This window comes from Orycteropus afer, unplaced genomic scaffold (assembly GCF_000298275.1).
Source record: "Orycteropus afer afer isolate SDZICR_OR568_19922 unplaced genomic scaffold, OryAfe1.0 scaffold00083, whole genome shotgun sequence".
NCBI lineage: Eukaryota > Metazoa > Chordata > Mammalia > Tubulidentata > Orycteropodidae > Orycteropus > Orycteropus afer.
In genome coordinates, this window is record NW_006921670.1 from 8,701,157 (window position 1) to 8,719,396 (window position 18,240).

Consider the following 18,240-nt stretch of genomic DNA (forward strand, 5'->3'; position numbering starts at 1 on the left):
GTTCAAACCCACCAGCCACTCCTCAGAAGGAAGGTTGGGCAATCTACTTCCGTAGTGATACTGCCTCGGAAACCCAAGGGGGGGTCACTATGATCGGACACGACTCGATGGCAGTGGGTTTGGTTTTTGGGTTAGAGCAGAGAAGCCTGGTCTCGTGTGGCTGAGTCCCCACAGAGAGCTTCTCTAGGAGGCCTGCCCCCGTCATTACCAGGGCAGGAGAGCGTTCTTCCTCTTGCTCTTTGGAGACTGGGACACGGCAGGGGTCCCCACAGGGGCAGGGTGTCGAGGGTGGTAAGTGTCGCGGCACCTACTTACCGATGCACGTGTGACCGTCTGCACGGAGGGCGTACTTCTGGTGGCAGCCACACGTGGGGCCCGTGTCCGTGTCCTCGCAGCTGTGTTGGCAGCCTCCATTTCCATAGTTACAGGTTACTAGTTAGGCCCAAAGTGTCCGGACGTGTGTGTAAACAAACGACAACAAAACCATTAGTTTGTGGTGTTGGTGCTTTCTTTTCGGGGGTGGGGAGGTACGTGAGGGCTGGACAGTGGACACACAGCTCCCAGGCCTTCTGGATGGAACCATCCACGCCTTAGGTGTGACCCAGGATGGGACAGAGGTGTGCAGACCACCTTCTGGGCTTGGAGAAGGGCTGACCCACAGCTAAGATGCTGGAGGGGTTGCGTGAATCCTACCCTCAGTCACAGAGGGCACTTTACAACAGCCTGTCTCAATGGGGTGAACGCTGACGCCAGGGCAGATGAGCAGGGGCCGTGGGGAGAAGGGACGCTCCCCAGCTCCTGTACAGCTTTGCTGTGGAAGCCTCCGTCTGGGGTGTGAGGAAGGGCGTGAACACACACAATCCACCTCCAAGCAGCCCCGCAGAGCCGGTCCCCTCCGAGCCTGATCCTCCCACACAAACCGACACCAACGGATGCTACGTGAGGGGGCCTTTCGGAAACGCTAAGCCAAAAGCAAGGACAAGTTCACGTTTATTTAAAAGGAAATCTACCGATCTTCCTTCCCAGGGTGACTATCGCCCAATGAGAAGCAGGGCTCTGGATCTCTGGAAGGCGTTCTCAGAGCCCTGCGTCCCTGTGCTAAGAGGGGGCGCCGCGCCAAGCATCAGGATGCAAGGGCGCCCCAGGCCTCGTGGGCGTCCTGTCTTCTTAGCCATTTGCGCAGAATGCTGTCTGTATTCACTGACTTGGCAAAAGCCTAATGCTTGAATATGCAAATTCAGTATGCACAAGTGAACCTCAGACCCGCCCTGCTCAGAGACACCCAGCGCTCCGAAGCCGCAGGCCCTGTGACATGTGATCGGATCGACACAGGGCGCAGCTAATGGTGGATGGCAGCCAGTCGGTGGCAACACCATGGGAAGGGATCCAACGTCTCCGAGCTGACGTCCATGGCTGTGTTTCCCAGGCTTTGGGGGGTGCTGGTCCCAAGTGCTAGCAGGGTCCAGGCAGCCTGGTCACAGGCAATCGCGTGTCAAGTGAGAATAGCTGGAGAAGGACAGGATCTTGCCCCCTGCCCCAGACTCTCAGTAACCGGGACTAGTGACCATCCCAGGAGGGACCGACTTGCAGGGGTGAACCTACAGGGACCAGGCGCTCTGCTTCAGGACACAGGATGAGGCTCCATCTTGGCGCTCTGGATGAACTCGTCAGCCGTGGGGTCACCTCCTCTCACCCAGGTGAGTGGAGAGACAGGGAAGCCTCCTGTCAGAGGGCGGGGGTGGAGCTGGGGAGAAGTCAGGGAGGGACCTGCTGCCACTCCCCCTGGGGCCCTGGCTCCTGGAGGCGGCTGTGCCCCGAATAATGACCGAGGAGTGGCCTCCCTGGGAGGAGGTTCTGTACTCAGGGCCTTCTCTCCGCCCAGCTTCTCCTGGAGCCCGAGGGCTGAGTTTGCAACAGTGTGTACCCAGAGACGCCCGAACCTTGAGCTCAAGGGAAACAAAAGGGTGCATGTGCTCAGAGGACTGGGGTGGGTCTTGGGTTCCAGACAGAGGAAATGTGGGGCCCGGAGGGGCTGGCCGAGTTGGGCCTCAACTCCTGCCCAATTCAAACTTCAAGAAGCTGCTGGACCTCCAGTGACCTCCAGGGCTGCAGGGGAAGTGTCAGAGCTGAGCCAACCTGTGTTACCCGGGCCACGTTAACCACACGGAAGGACCCCACGCCAATGGACCGGGCAGCCACCAGTTCAGTTCCTTCGTGCCGGGCCAGCAGGCAGTCACCCACTGCTTGGCTCTGATGTCGTGTAAGGTGAAGCACAGGCTCTACCCGCCTTGGTGAGATATCCAGCAAGGCAGTGGGGAGGTTAGGACAGTTTCTCAACCGGCAAACGTTCCAGCAAGGGTTTGGCTCTTCTCTGACAAACAGGTGGTCAGGAGGGTGGGGGCGCAGTGTCGGCTAATGGGAGCCCTGCCTTCTCTGGGACCAAGTCAGCCACTCAGGCGATGCTCTCTCAATCGACCATCTCCACAGAGTCTCCGTCCCAGATGCCACGAGGGAAATACAGAGTGGCTGCTCCCAGCCACCACCCACGTTGGACACCTGCTGCTGCTCTTCCCCCCGACACGTGGTCCACCGGTGACGCTCAACCAATCTTGTGAAATGAAGGAACCCTTTCCCATCCAGGCTGTCCCCAAGCCTTCTACCTCCACATGTTCTCGACCTTGGTCTTTCTCCTGGGGAGTCTTGGCGCACCCAGCTCAGAAGGACCAGGAGCTGGACCTGGTCACGTTTTGTCCAGAAAGTTCCTGAGCAGTCAGCGGGATCGTCTGGTGTAGAGAGGACGGTCTGGCTGGCAGGGCAGGGTCCAGGCTGGGTGTTTCCCAGTTGAGATTGCCTGTTTGGCCCTGCCTTGGTGACAGCATGAGTGCCTCTTCATTTCCAAACCCCCAAAGAAACTCCACTCAGCCCCCTCGACTTTTGTGAGTGTGTCTTAGACATCCTACAGGAGACAGTCAGGAACGATGAGGCCGGGCCCAGCTTGGACTGCACCTGGGCAGAAGGAAACATCTTCACCAGGAACAGACGACTCATGGAGCAGGAGCTGGCACGTGAGTTCCTGAGGCAGCTGGGCCCCAGGGCCTTGCACAGTGTGGGGAGAGCATATTGGGAAAGACGTGTGAAGACGTCCAAAGGACAGCTGATGACAACAGAGGCACTCCCAGTGACGAAGGGCCACCTGTCTTCTCGCCAGGATGATGGGGGCAGGCTGCTGGCCTCACTGTCCCCTTTCTGAATGGCTGAGTGAGGGTCGCTTTAGACGCCGTGAGGTGGAACGGAACTATCCTCCTGTTTTTCCGCATCAGAAAGTGGGCATCTCTGGGAGAAGCGTTCACCTCTGGCCAGAGATGGGTGGTGTTTCCAACAGCCTCGCTCCACTCTTTGCAGACACAGCAAGCATTACATCAGTGTCCCTGCTGGGCAGCAGGGACAGGCTACACCCTGCCATCTCCACAGGTAGCTGTCGGGAGGCGGCGCAGGGCCCAAGCTCTTGGGGACACACTGAGTGTCGAGCCACTGTCCTGTTCGTTCCCTGCTCCTACTCCTCCCAAGGAGCTGGGTGGCCTCGAGGAAGCTGGGAGTCCAGTGAGAAGACCCTTCCCGAGCGGACCCCTGAGCAGGCCTCCTCCACCCTGGTACCCCAGGACACCACCATTTACACGCTCGGCCCCTGCAGGAACCCTGGGGGTTGGGCTGTGAGGATCTCTGATCCTGGAAACATGGCCAGTACAGAGCCAAGCTCCATCTCTACGCCACCCCATTGCCAGGGGCTGCTGCAGCCCCCCGAGACCCCAGGTGTTCAGACCTCTTGTGCCACAGCCCCTCCACTCCCGTGGGAGAGTTTGGGCTCAGGGGCCAGATGCCTTGTGCCTCACATTCACTGGGTTGTGGGGACAGGAGTGGGGCTGCAACAAGCCCTGCAGGGGCCATAGCAGCCCAGCCGCTGGGGCTGCTTCGGCGCATTGTGTGGGTGGGGAAGACCCCAAGGCTGGGGTTCAGGGCCCCTGCCCCTTGTGCCTCCCCAGCTCCCTCCAAGGGGCTGTGAGCCCTCCCTGGCCAGTGTCCAGCGGACTGGACGGACCCTCTCAAAGCAATAGCAGGAGACGCGTGGGGGTGTCTGACCCATTTGCCTCCATCTACCTACGTGTGCAGTCCTTCTGGTTTGGGGCAAGGTCAAAGCCGGGCCTGCAGTCACAGGCCACCCCACCTTTGGGCGTCTCCCGGCAGATGTGGGCACAGCCATGGTCTTTGTTCATGCAGTTCATACCCTCTGGGAAGAGAGACAGACAAGAGAGGGGTTGAGACCAGGAAGAAAGAGAGAATGACCAGTTGAAATGAGACAGCCGTGTAGTGTCTCAGCCACGTGGCGCTCTTGGGGGCTGCCATTCACACTCGCCGGCACCTGTAGACGGTGGCCACCATCTGGGTAGGAGTCCGTTAGCAAGAGACCAAGGACACGAGGCCCAGGTGTAGAGCCAGGCCGCACACTGGGAGTCACGTTGGGACTCACTGAGGAAATGCCCTGCCCTCGGGCAGCGTCTGAGATACAGTCCACAGGCTCTTGTAAGTCAAGACTGTCCAGCGGTCCTGAGAGCAGGTGTGGTGGCACCGGGCCTTTAAGTGATGGCTATGAGGCACTTTTCAGGGTGCAAAAGATTTCCCTAGCACTTGGGGAGACTCCTCTTGGCTCAGAGAGGACAGGGGATTGGTCAGCGGTGCTAGGTGGGTGTGTCACAGCGGCCGAAGGCTGACGCCATGTCCTGGTCTGCGTCCAGGGGTCACACCCAAAGGCAGATCAGCCCCACTATCCTCCCGTCCCTGTGCTTAAGCACAAATGAGGGGCTGCTGACCCTGGCCGACAGACTGCACATGGCAGCAGCTCTCAGACGGGCCGCCTCACCAGCCCCAGGGCCGCCCTGCACACTGCGCTGCAGGGCTGCGATGCCCCAGTGTGCTGGCTCTAATGTACCCGGTCCATGCCGCCCATGCAGGACCTACAGAGCCATGCAGCCGGGCCGGCCACCCTCACTGGCCTTGACCTGTCCTCAGGCACCTACCTGTCCCGGCGCGCCTGCCCTGGCAGACCCCAGCCCCTGGTTCACGCTCACATGCCTAAGTGCATCCCTGCAATCCGCACGCATCCCGTGGATGGCAGAGGCCACTTTTTAAAGCAAATACGTCCCCATGTGGCGGCTTCAGGCCCCTCCAGCTTGTAGCCTCCCTGGGGTTGACAGGACATGTGAAGCAGAGCTTCCTGCAAGTGCAGGGCTGGCCGTGACCTGGCCCTGCAGGGACCTGCCTCCTGCCACAGAGCTTTCTCACCCAGAGCCTTGTCCAAGGCTGGCTCTCCTAGGCCTCCCCGTTCTCGGGCGCTTGGAAGCCCAGCCTTCGCAAGCCAGCCTCATCACTGTCACCACCCGTCCCAGGCTCCCAAAGGCTTCCACTGTGGTGCCTGACCCTGGGCAGCAACAACCATCTTGTGCCCATTCTGGGTACCAGCCCTTGCAACCTCAGGGAAGGTGGGTTTCACCAGTGCCCCCTTCAGACAAGGGGCCATGGTGAGAAAACTCATGGAAAGGCTCCCCGGGGGCTCAGGACTTGACTGGGACCTCTGACTACAAATCCCTGTCCCCCTGGAGGCCACACTGTGTGCAGGGCTGGGGTGCCCGTCCAGCACGAAGGCCTCGAGGCCCCCAGGCCCCAGTCTGTGCTCCGTGAACTCCCCTGAGACACACCTGGAGGGCACTGCTGTGAACAGGGGTCCTCAGACTGGACCTCTGACTTCCTCACCTTCCCCAATCACCCCTCAGCCCCAGAGGCCTGGCTCTTCGCTTCCCGATGGCCTGGAGACTCAGACCCTCGTCGGCTGACCAGGGCCAACATTTAACTTCCTGGTGACTCATGAGCAATTTCCAGAGTTTATGAGGCCAAGGGTCAAGCAAGAAGTCGTAGGCCACAAGTCCATGAAGAGGCTGACAGCTGATAAAAGGGAAGAGCCATGTCTGCTGACACCCTGGCTCAGTGCCTCGCCTCCCGCCTCCCACGGTGAGGGGCTGGGAAGGGGGCAGTCTGGCACAGGCTTGCAGATGGGCGTCCTGTCCCCAGGACCACGCGTCAGCCTCCTGGCCCTGCCCACTTTAGGCACGGGCCTGGGCCACCCGGAACTCACAGAAGTGGAAAAAGCAAAACCACGTTGGTAGCCATCACAAAGATTCAAACCAAGTTCTGAAGGAAAAATAAGAGCCAAACAACAGACGCACCTGACTGTGTTACTCTTATCCTTTCAGCCTGATCTTCTCTCCTCAAATTGCTGGGGTGACCTCAGGTGCCCAGCTGACCAGCACCCCAGCAGTAAGGCCCATCACAGTGTGACTCTCACGGCCTCCCACACCTCGACTCCAAGAAGCTGAAGCCTGAGTCTCACCTCAGAGCTTTAGAAACCATCAGCTGCTCTTAAACCATGGACTTCTCACCAGGTGATCTTTCTTTCTGACACTCTCGACTCCAGCGGTGTGCTGGTGAAGGCTGAGTAACCGGCTCTGGGGTGGGGACAGTCTCTGCCTCACGGAGGACGGCACAAGCCCAGGAGCAGAGCCCCGCTGTTCCCATGGAGGCACTGACCTCTGAAGGCCGAGGCCTGGCTGGGTGGACAGCCCCATTTCAGGAGAGGCTTTTGGGGCAGAACTCTGTGGAGCCTTTGGGACACAACCAGCCTCCTCTCAGGTCCCCAAGAGACTCCTGCCCTGGCAAGGGTTGGCCTGTGGGTGTGGCCACCAAGTGCCTCTCTGTGGGCCCTGTGCACAAACGTAACAGAACGCTGCACAGTCCTGTGCCCACACACAACAGGAGGGGACTGCTGTGTGCCACGGGGTCTGCACTGGCCGATCTTAGGAAACAGATGCCCAGGCCTTACTTCCTCATCTTAGCCTGGAAGCTGCACTGCAACCTGTTCCGTATCATAGCAACACACAAGCCTCGCTGACAGGCGGGTGTGCACGGGGGCAGTGGTTGGCTGTGCAACCTGGCCTCCTGCAGAAGGAGAGAATCTGCCAGTGCACCGCCGCCATCTCTTCCCTGGCCACGGTGAATGCCATCGTCAATCACCGGTGAGCTCAGAGCCCAGGGCCACCTGCAGTCCCTGCTCACATGCTTCGGTGGCTCCCCGGTCCCCGGAGAACACACAGGATTTGACGTTCACGCCTGCTGCCCAGCTCCGTCTTCCACCACCTTCTACACGTGCTCTGCAGGTCAGCAATCAGAGCATCTGCCGACCACCGTCCACACACGTCCCATCCCACCAAAGACCACAAACGGGAACACATCACACCCACGGTCCCGTATGAATGGGCACAGAGGCAGACGGCAAGACAAACAGGTAGGTGAGTGAGACCACATCCAGGGCCGTGTACAGATTTGGAGGACGGTGGTTCCACATAGTGTTTGTGTGTGCTGTAAATATACCCATATATATAGTAGAGCAAACAGGGGACAAAGTTACACAAATTCCTTAGCCATAACCAAACACTCTGAGGGAATGAGTCACTGGGTGGGGACTCAGGACCACAGCTGTGGGTCTATCAAGGTCAACTGGCAAAACACAGTCCAGAAAGTCAACGTTCTACGTCCTACTGTGGAAAGTAGTGACTGGGGTCTTAAAGGCTTGTGAGCAGCCTTCGAAGATGCAACTACTGGTCCCTCCCCATCCAGAGCAAAGAGAAGTGAAGAAAATCAAATACAATTAGTTCCAAGGACTAACGGGCCACACAAACTTTAGCTGAGACCAGAACTCTATGGTGACGGGCTACTGCCGCTGACTGCTCTGAAAGGGACTGCAACAGAAGGTCCCAGAGGGTGAGAGGAGGAAGTGGAAGACAAATTAAAATAATAAAAAAAAGACCAGGCATAGTGGTCCGGTAAGACTGGTGGCATCCCTAAGACTGGCCCTTAGACACCCTTCAGGCCTGAAACTGAACTCATCCCTGTGGGTCAGCTTACAGGCAAACAGCAGACAGGCCTGTGGGGTGGACGTGTAACACCAGGCAGGTACGCCCTCAGAACAATCAACCACAGAGACCAAAACGGCAGCATTTACCCAGGGCTGAAGCTCAGAAGGCGGAGAGGGATAGGAGAGAAGGACACAGGGAAGAGGTAAACACAGGGAGGAAGTGGGAAGAGAGCTGTTACATTGTGGGGGCCACAATCAATGTCATGAAACAAAACGTGTGTAAACTGCTGAACGGAAAACCAATTTGCTCTGTAAACTTTCACCCAAATCACAACAAGAAGTTAAAAAAAAAAGTCGCTGTTGTTAGGTGCCGTCGAGTCGTCTCCGACTCACAGCGACCCCATGCCCAGCGGAACGAAACAGTGCCCCGTCCTGTGCCAGCCCCACGATCCTTGCTCTACCTGGGCCCCTCGCTGCAGCCACCGGGTCAGCCCATCTTGTCGAGGCCCTTGCCCTTCTTCGTTGGCCCTCCACTTTACCGAGCAGGGCATCTATCTCCAGAGAATGGTCCCTGGAAGATGCCTTAAAGAAAAGAAACAAGAAGTGCCCCCACGCCCCCTCCCCCCGATGTGCCTCTCTTTCCTCCTAGGGCACCCTGTCTTGTCTCCATAAACGAAATCTCAGGCCTGTTTCAAACTCCACCAATCCCATGGAACCTGCTGGCACCTGGGTTACACCCCTGTGCCCCTCTTACACCACTACCACACAGTTGCACCCTGAGTCCCCCACCCCCACCTGGGCAGGGCTGCCTGCCCTCTGGGGCTGCCCGACGCCACACAGAAGAGCAGTGCTTTAAGCCCATGGCTGCCCGGGAAGGACCCGGAACCTCTGTCACTTGGGCTCACAAGGGGTAAAGAGAGGGAACTGAATTTCCAGTCCCAGGCAGAGAATCACAACTTGGGGTAGCCGTCGCCAACCACAGATTTGTCACTGGGCATCAATGCCGCCCTGGACCTCGGCTACCCAATCCTGAGTGTCAAAATCAGTGCATTTCATTCCAAACCATGGGCTTGCCAGGTGATCTTTTTTGCAGAATCTAGACTTGAACCATGAGCCAAGATGTCACTGTCATTCTGTTGGCCAAGGATAAGGTGGGGGAGTGATGCAGGGTTCTACCAAAGTCAATGGGACACTCAGCAACGGAATCTCAAACCAGGAAGGGTGAGCCCACCTGTCAGTCAGTCTCGGGGGTGGTCTCTGTCCGCTCAACAACTGTGGGAGATGAGGATGAGGCTCTCCGCCTCCACCTGAAGACCCGAGATGGAGAAAAGGCAATATGCCGGGCTCCCTCTCCCTCCACTGTTAAGCGGAAGGGCTGGCTGGGAGCCGCACCTGCTCTGAACACCACGCCTCTCCCGTCCTGGCCTCCACCCCCAGCTGAGGGCTGAGGACCAGCTGGAGCACGTTGGCACGGAGGCCCCGGGACCTGGCCGGCCTGAGCAACTCTAACGGAGCCCGGGGAACGCGCTCAGGTGCTTCCATGCTATGTCCGTCACGGTTACCATCCCAGAGACTGAAAGAGAAATGGGCTACTTATTTACTTATCTTAAAACACCAATAAAAACTCACTACATGTCAGTATGTAATTTTTTTTTTTTTAATTAAAAAACTGTATTTTTCTAAACAAAACAAGAACAAGGGGAGAGCCCACGAGGAGAATCCCCCTCCCCCGAGGAAACCAGGGAAAGGGGAGAGGCCCAGGAAAGGAGGCCGGGAAAGCCTCTCTACCAAACAGTGTGAATCCCAGGGGTCGTCGGGGTGTGCAGCCATGGCTACACCTGAGGCCTCCATGCACCTGTGCCATTTCCCCCTTGCCTATGCTGGGCTGAGAGGTGCTCTGTTACCTGCATTGGACAGAGGCTCACAGGAGGTCTCCTGGGGGTGACACCCCAGAGGCTGTGGCTTGCTCTATGGGGCCACTTACCACTGCCTCCTCCTCCAGGAAGCCTTCCTGGTTCCCTACGCTGGTCAGAGCCCGTTCTGGCCATTCCTTCCTAGCACTGACCATGCTGACTGCTCTCTGGCAGATCTTGGGCGGTATCCTCTCCATCCCACAGAGGCCCTGGCCTGGAGGGGACACTCATGTATCCATAGTGAAGTGAGGGATGTGAGAGTCTGGGTACAGGTCCTGGCCGTGTTCTTCTCAGCCCAGCAGGCAGCCACGAGGAAGTGGAGTGAGCAGCGGGGAACAGCAGTCGCACCAAGGCTGAGGCGAGAAGGAGCCGCACCCACACTGCATGGCTGAGGCCAGCGGATGCGGGAGTGGGAGGTGGGAACGTGGTCAGGCTGCGTGTCTGGGGCGACCCTCCCAGAGCCACCGGCTCCCTGAGTTGGGTGTGCACCAGAGCACCAGCCTCACATCCTAAAATGACCCCGGCCACCACTCCAAGGATGTCCCCGAGGGCCCAACCTGGGCCCCTTGCTGGGCATCCCCTACTCAGCTCCGCTGCCAGCTGCAGGCACGGGACCCACGGTAGCTGCAGCCCCTCCCAGCAGCACCGGCACTGGCAGCCTCGGCTGGGTGGCTCCCACAACCAGAGGGTGGTGCTGAACAGGTCCTTGGGGACCACGTCGCTCACCCATCCTACAGACGGAAAAAGTGAGGCACAGAGGACAGTGAGAGGGGCCCTCTGGCCTGGGGTCGCTGGGCTGCACTTGGTGGGGCCCAGGTGGCTGCCAGGGAGCAGGGTGCTGCCGGGTGGCACAGAGCTTGGCACCGGCTGTCTCTGTGAACTGGCCTCAGACGTCAGAGCCTATTACAACTCAGGGGTGATTCAAATATGCCCCTGCTGAGAGCGCTCCAAGCTGCACGCATAGAGCCAGACGTCACGTGGACGCCCTACGTGGGCACCCCGGCTCCTCGCTCTGCGGCACCAGGTCATAAGAACATCCACGTGGCCTTGCTTCGGACTGTCCCTACCACCACTTCAGTTACTGCAGACAGCTCACGCTCCCGGCAGCAGGTTTTACAACACCCTCAGTCTCCAGCCCCCTGGACCGCTTGCCCTGAGTCCCCCTCAGGCCTTCAGCCTTTGTAGGCTTAGAGCCTGGGCGCCAGGAGGCCTGGGCCCTGGGCCTTGGGCAGGCCTGGTGGTGCCCAGAGCAGCGGCTCCATCAAGGCCACAGCCCCTGGCACCCTGGTTGCCTCTCCAGCACAGGGAGAGGACGACGTCCGCTGGCGAGACCAACCTGCGAGGACAGTGTTGAGCTCCCCACCAGCGGGGCCTGTGCCCCGGTCCTCAGCCTGGAAGCAGCCCCTTCTGCTAACAGAGGCCTGTTCACTCTCCCCGGGGAGCCTCTCTGACACCGTAGCCCCAGGCCCCCGAGCCTTTCTGGGCTCCTCCTGATCACAGAGTGGCTCTGCATTTACTCCTGGGCCACCTCCCTGCTGTCCTCTCTCACCAGGCTGTGGCTCCTGAGGACAGGGACTGTGTACACCCCCCCTGGTGTACAGAGCAGGGGCTGCACACGGCAGACACTGAGCAAACGTTCGCTGAGGGGATGAGGAGAGAGGCAGTGCCCAGGCCCGCAGCAGGCCTGGCGCAGCCCCTCACCACCAAGGCCCGTCACGGGGGACGGCACACAAGAGGAGGGCGGCTGCTGGGCCTCCCTCGCGTTGTACCTGCACCTCTGCCCGGCCCACCCTCTCTGGTCTCTGTCCTCTCAGCCGTCAAATGGGGTCATGTTAATCTTCCCCTCCCAGGACTGTAGGGCGCTCAGAAGAGATCACAGGCGAGTGTGTGGCCCGGAGCGGGGTCTGAATGAGGTGTGATTATCGTAAGAGCATCCACGGCACGCACCTGTCACTCAGCTTCACTCCTCTGCCTTCTGCCTGGTGGTCAGTCAGTGGGAGGCCACTAAACCAGATCTCACTCCTGCCAACCACGAGCTACCCATGAGGAGATATAAGTTGTGTTTTTCTTGCACCACAAGTACCTGCCACAGAGCCTGGCACAGAGTTAGAACGCAGCACGTTGTGACAGCAAGGAGGGAAGGAAGGAGAGGAAGTGAGGCAGGAAGGAGGAAGAAGAAGAAGAAACAGAAAGGCAGGGAAGGGCAGAGACGTCAGAGGGAGGCAGGAGAAAGAAGGGAGGGATACAGGCCACCCAGTCCGAGAACGGGTCAGACCCGCTGACCGTCACTCCGGGGCAAGGTGACGGGATAGAGAACTGGACACGCTACGTGGCATGCCCAGCGTGTGTTCTATGTGACACAGGATGCCTGATGTAAGAAATTCACAGCACACATTAAAGGCTCTGACAAGTCCTGCAGCCGAAGCCAAAGACCACCACCCTCCCCTATGAAACATCTATGGGCGTCCTGGGAGCTTCCCTGACCCTGCCGTCTGGGAGGCACTGGTTTATGGACTTAGAGACCTCGCTGCTGAAAGGGGCCTAAGGACCTCCTCCCTGACTCCTTGCCTCCCAAGGGAGTGACAGTGGCACCCGGGCTGGGGCAGGGAAAGGGCACCAGCTCCACCTTCTGGAGCGCCTCTGTTCCCAGGAGCTGGAGTGGGTGGCCTTCCCCCTGCTGAGGAGCAGGGAAGCTAACAGGAGGGAAAGCCCCCTGGGCCCTTCCTGGAGGTGGGAGTAGGGCCACGGCACAGGGAGACAGGAAGACAAAAGGAAAGCCCAAGGACATGTGAGGTGCCCACAGCAAAGTGCTTCTGTTCTGGAGCGGTCCTGGCCTCCTGTCGGAAGGGCCGTTACGGGTCCACTACTCGGCCCTCTGTCACAGCCTGGGAAGCGGTCCCAGGGCCACCCCAACTCCCCCAGTGGTGGCCAGCCCTCTCTGGCTAGCTCTGACTGGCAGACCGTTTCCCACCAATGCCAGCCTGTCGGCTCCTCAAGGACAGGGCAAGGCCACTCACAGCCCACCCAAGCCCAGGGCTCTGCCAGGCTGGCCCAGAGCAGGCTTCCGGGGGCTGCGGGCCGGGGGCCTGGCCGAATCTCTGCTCCTGTCTCCTGCTGTAGGAGCCAGGACAGCAGCTGACACGGGGGAGGAACCCGAGTGACCCACTCAGCAGAAAGTCCTCTTCATTTCCCCGCCTTGAGGGCAAGTGAGGTATCATTACAGCCGTTTCCAGAAACACCAGCCTCCAGGGGCCCTGTGCCAGGCAGCCAGGCTGCCCGCCAGGTCGAAGCTAATCGAATCCAATCCATCGGAATCCAATTCTACTCTGCAAACTCGGACTGCATGTCTCCTCGGCTGGGGTGGTGAGGAGACGGGGCGTTGCTGCCTCATCATCGGTGTCCAAGCTTGGACCTGCCACCTGCTGCGTGACACTGGCCATTCACTTGCCTCTGAGCCTCAGTTCCGCTTGTGTGGACAGTGAGAGCCCCCCAGGCCTCACTCAAGGCCTGTTCCCTTCTCTAGGGGAGGCGGCTGGAGAAGCGTGCAGCGGGGAAGGGAGCAGAAGAAGGGTGTACATGGGGGGAGTGATCTCTGGAGGCTTCGGGGAGACATGCTGGAGGGTGCCGTCTGGGGCCGCTGTGGCTGGCCCCGCCGACGGGAGGACAGCAGCTATTGGGGGGCAGAGGGCTGGCTGGAGCTCATTTAAAAGGCTCTTTGCCCTATGGTTTTTAGGGAGACATGATGTACAGTATTTGAGCTCTGCCTGTATTTCCGGAACCAGTGGGCACCGCCACGCCCATTTTACAGGTGCATGGGAGCATGACCACAGTGAGACAGACTCACTGGGGACCACACCATGAGTCCGTGGCCCGGCCAGCGTCCGGGGACCATGACTTTCTCTCCCCAGAGCCCCGTGATCTCCTGAATGCCCCCCCCACCACGAGTGCCTCTCCGGGCCCTGGGACCTTTCCCAGCCTGGCCCATTTCCCCGAGGGCGTTCTAGTACTTTCAGATACTCCACTGCCCGGTGCCCAGAGGCCCCTGGTGGCAAAATGGGCCCGGCTGAGCCGTTGTGAGCACGTCTGCAATGTCCCCGGGTGCATTCACGCAGGGGAGCGAGGGCGGGGCTGTCTGTTTGCACAGGACGGGGGCCTTTCTCCTCAGCCGCCCTGGATGACAAAGCGGGGATGTGTACCTCCCAAGGGTCGTTGCTATGGCAACTTCATCAATAACGTAATTTTCCACATCCATGTTCCTTAAACACGCGGAAAGGGAAGGCAAGCTGGGAATGGCAGGGCAGCGCTTAAAGCCCAATTATCTTGCCCAGCTCCCCTCCAGACTGGGGAGAAGGGCTGGCCCGCTCCATCCACCTCATCAATGGGGAGTTAGGGAGCCTCAGAAAAGCCAGGAGTACTGGGGGGTGGGGAGGGGGTGGGAGGTGTGAACTGCCCGGCTCTGCAGGGAAAAACAAACAATGTCCTACCCCCTGAAGGGGCTGGTCCTGCCGAGGCCACAGGCACGGCGGCGGGGACGGGCTGGGGCCCAGAGGACCACTGCACGGCTCTGCACACCCAGCCAGCGCAGCCTGTGTGTGGGCCTGCTGTCCCCGAGTGTCCCGGTATCATCCTCACTTAACAGACGGGCACACCAAGAAAGCTTAGGGACCGAGGGAGGCGGAGGGGCTGCCTGCAGGGGGCAGACCGGAAACAGGACCGGTGCCCACAGCACCTCAGCCCAGTGCCACTGATGAGCATCTACTGGGCACACGGCACACCCCATGAAGGGTCTCCTCAACCTCCCGAGGAAAGTGGACACTTGTCCCCACGTGACAAGTGAGGGGATGAGGGCAGAGAAGGTGACTGCGTGGCAGCGGCAGCTGTGACCTCCATGTGACTGCGGAGCCCACCCACAGTGGATTCCTGGAAGCAATGGGGAATGTCCCTGAAGCAAGGAGAATGTTCCCTTTTTCACCTAAATGGATGACAGTGAAGGCCTGGGCTATCCTCCTTCATTCCAGAACATTCTCAACTCTGATGGGAAGGGTTCCTGTGGTGTGCAATGACCTGGCTCCTTCCACTTTTCCAAACTCTGTCCTCAAAGCCCTTTCCAACTGCACATTCTGCAGGGCGCCGGACTTCTGACCCAACCCCCTCCGATTCTGGCAGAGACACCTCCATCCTCCTCAGAACCCCCTGTGTGAGCTCTTGGGAGGCAGGCAGCACACTGTGTTCATCCTGCAATGCCCAGGGCCAACACAGAGGGTGACAGGAGACAGGCCTTGACATGGTCACCTTCAAGGTAAGCAGCTATATCCTCAACTTACAGAGCAGTTCACTGCAATGATGTCTTCTGCCAAGTTCCCTGGACCAGGACTTGGTTGAGCAGACACTTGAAGACCTGCCCTCCTCCAGCTCCACAGCTTTCTGAACTTCTCTCTGAGTGTCCTCCTGCAACTGAGAACCTTCAGTGTTCCCTCGCCCCATCTAGTGCCACAGGGTCAGGCAGAAAGTCCTCAGTGTCCCCTCCAGCTGTCCCCACATCTGCCATGGCCCCGGGGAGAGGCAAACCCTCGCACCTGGCTACACCTCAGTGACTCTGGGAGTGTGGGTCGCTCTGCTCTTGAATGGAGAGGAGCTAAAGCAAATGGAAGAAAAGATGAGGTAAAAGGGTGGAACAGAAGATTTCAAAGGCGACTTGAGAAGACAGAGGACTGTAATGAAATGTGCAGAGACCTGGAGTTAGAAAAACCGAAAGGGAAGAACACGCTCCGTATTTCTCAAGCTGAAAGAACTGAAGAAAAAATTTAAGTCTTGGGCTGTAATACTGAAGGATTTTATGGACAAAATATTGACCGATGCAGGAAACATCAAAAGAAGATGGAAGGAACACACAGAGTCACTGTACCAAAAAGAAATAGTCAATGTTCAACTATGTTAGGAGGCAGCGTATGCAAAAAACAGAGGTACTGAAGGAAGAAGTCCAAGTTACACCAAAAAAATTGGTGAAAAACAAGGCTCCAGGAATCGACAGGATACCCACTGAGATGTTTCAACACACGGATGCTGCTCTGGAGTCACTCACTCATTTAAGCCAAGAAATTTGGAAGACAGCTACCTGGACAACTGACTGGAAGAGATCCCTATTTGTACACATGCCAAAGAAAGGCAATCCAACAGAATGTGGAAATTATTAAGCAATATTATTACTATCCCATGCAAGTAAAAATTTGCTGAAGATAATTCAAAAACAGTTGTAGCGGTATATCGACTGGGAATCACCAGAAATTCAAGCTGGATTTAGAAGAGGATATGGAACGAGGGCATCTGAGATTGCTGATGTCAGAGGGATCTCGGCTCAAGGCAAAGAATACCTGGAAGATGTTTACCTGTGTTTTCTCGACTGTGTGGATCATAACAAATTCTGGATAACGTTGAGAAGAATGGGAATTCCAGAACACTTAATTGTGCTCATGAGAAATATGTTCATAGACAAAGGAGCAGTTATTTGAAAAAACAAGGGTTTAAATTCAGGAAGGGAGTGCGTCAAGGTTGTATCTTTTTGCCATATTTATTCAACCTGTATGCTGAGCAAATAATCTGAGAAGCTGGACTATATGAAGAAGAACATGGCATCAGGATTGGAGGAACTCTCATTAACAACCTGCGACACACAGATGACACCACCTTGCTTGCTGAAAGTGAGGAAGACTTGAAGCACTTACTGATGACGATCAAAGACTACAGTTTTCAATATGAATTATACCTCAACAGGAAGAAAACAAATCCTCACAACTGGACCACTAAGCACCATCATGATAAATGGGGAAAAGATTGAAGTTGTCAAGGATTTTATTTTACTCAGATCCACAATCAACACCCATGGAAGCAGCAGTCAAGAAATCAAATAACAAAATGCACCAGGCAAATCTGCTGCAAAAGACCTCTTTGAAGTGTTAAAGAGCAAACGTGATACTTGAAGACTAATGTGCACCTGACCCAAGCCATGGTATTTTTAGTCACTTCATATGTATGTGACAGCCGGACAATGAACAAGGAAGACACAGAAGAGCTGATGCATTTGGATTGTGGTGTTGGTGAAGAATGGTGAATATAGCGTGGACTGCCAGAAAAATGAACTAATCTGTCTTGGGGGAAATGTAGCCAGACTGCTCCTTGGAAGCTAGAATGACCAGCTTTGTCTCATGCTTTGGTCATGGTGTCAGAAGGGACCAGCCCCTGAGAAGGGGGTCATACTTGGCAAAGGAGGCCAGTGACAAGGGGGAAGACCCCGAATGAGACCAACTGACACAGTGCCTGCGAAGACGGGCCCACACACGGCAACGGCTGTGAGGACTGAGCAGGACCGGACGGTGTTTCATTCTGTTTTGCGTAGCGGCGCTATGATTCAGAGCCAACAACTGCCTGGACACACATCTCCCTCCTCCTTTGAATGGCAACTTCTGACTGTGAGGTTAAGGTTCTGTTAAGGTTTCACCTCCTCCAGGAAGTCCTCCTTGTTCCCACCTTCTGCAGCATTAGAGCTTTGCCTGGGCCCTACGACTCCCGCACACCCCTTGCACCCAGAACCCTAACGATTAGTATCTGGGTGTTCCTGCCATCTGCGGGCTCTCTGAGGGGGCAGAGCCCAAGCCTGAATTGCCTCTCTGCCCTCCGTACCCTGAGCAAATGCTCCACCTGCACTAGGGAGGGACCTGGGCTCTGCCACTCTGGGCTTTGGACTTGTGCAGGGATGTGCCTGTCTGGGGCCCTGGCCTGACAGCCCGCCTGTCCGGCTCCACCTCGATCCCCTAATTACACTCTAGAAGCATCTGGGCTGTGTGGCACTCCGACAGCCTCTCATTAGAGGCGGCCTGGCCTTTAGCGGCACTGCAGGCTCTGACCCACCACATGCCCCCAAATTAAATCCTCCCGGGCAAATTCAGGCCTGGCCAGGGCGCCAGCCAGCCGGGCTACCCCCAACTGGCCCTCCAGCTGACCACGAGCCTGGTGCCCCCCCCAGGCAACGTCCCCGAGGCAGCCCCAGCTGGGGCCATTTTTACTCCACTACAGGTCTCTTCAGAGAGAGGCTGAGGACCAACGAGGGGAGCTGCTCCCCAAGAAACGGGGATGACCGTGGCCATCCCCTCACCCAGGAGTGCCTCTGTGCCAGGCGTGTTGGGAACCTTCCTAACAAAATTTCTCAACAACGTTGGATGCCAGGTAACTCTGGGAGCCCTGGCTCTGGGAGACACTGAGGCTGAGAGAGAGGGAGTCTGTCAGACTGTGGTGAAGCAGGGACCTGACCCCGTGGGAGTTATCCAAGTCCCCCAGACTGTGTGGTGAAGTGGGTACCTGACCCCGTGGGAG

The 18,240-nt window shown here is 57.7% G+C and overlaps 1 protein-coding gene across 1 annotated transcript in view; it reads right to left on the reverse strand.

The window, feature by feature from the left end:
* Positions 1–18,240, reverse strand: part of SCUBE1 (signal peptide, CUB domain and EGF like domain containing 1) — a 188,451-nt gene that overhangs the window by 60,721 nt on the left and 109,490 nt on the right. Inside the window, exons 5-6 of the mRNA XM_007941796.1 lie at positions 4,160–4,285; positions 316–432 (exon numbers count right to left, since the gene is read on the reverse strand). Of these exons, the coding sequence (XP_007939987.1) occupies positions 316–432; positions 4,160–4,285 (243 nt within the window). The remainder of the gene's footprint in view (positions 1–315; positions 433–4,159; positions 4,286–18,240) is intronic.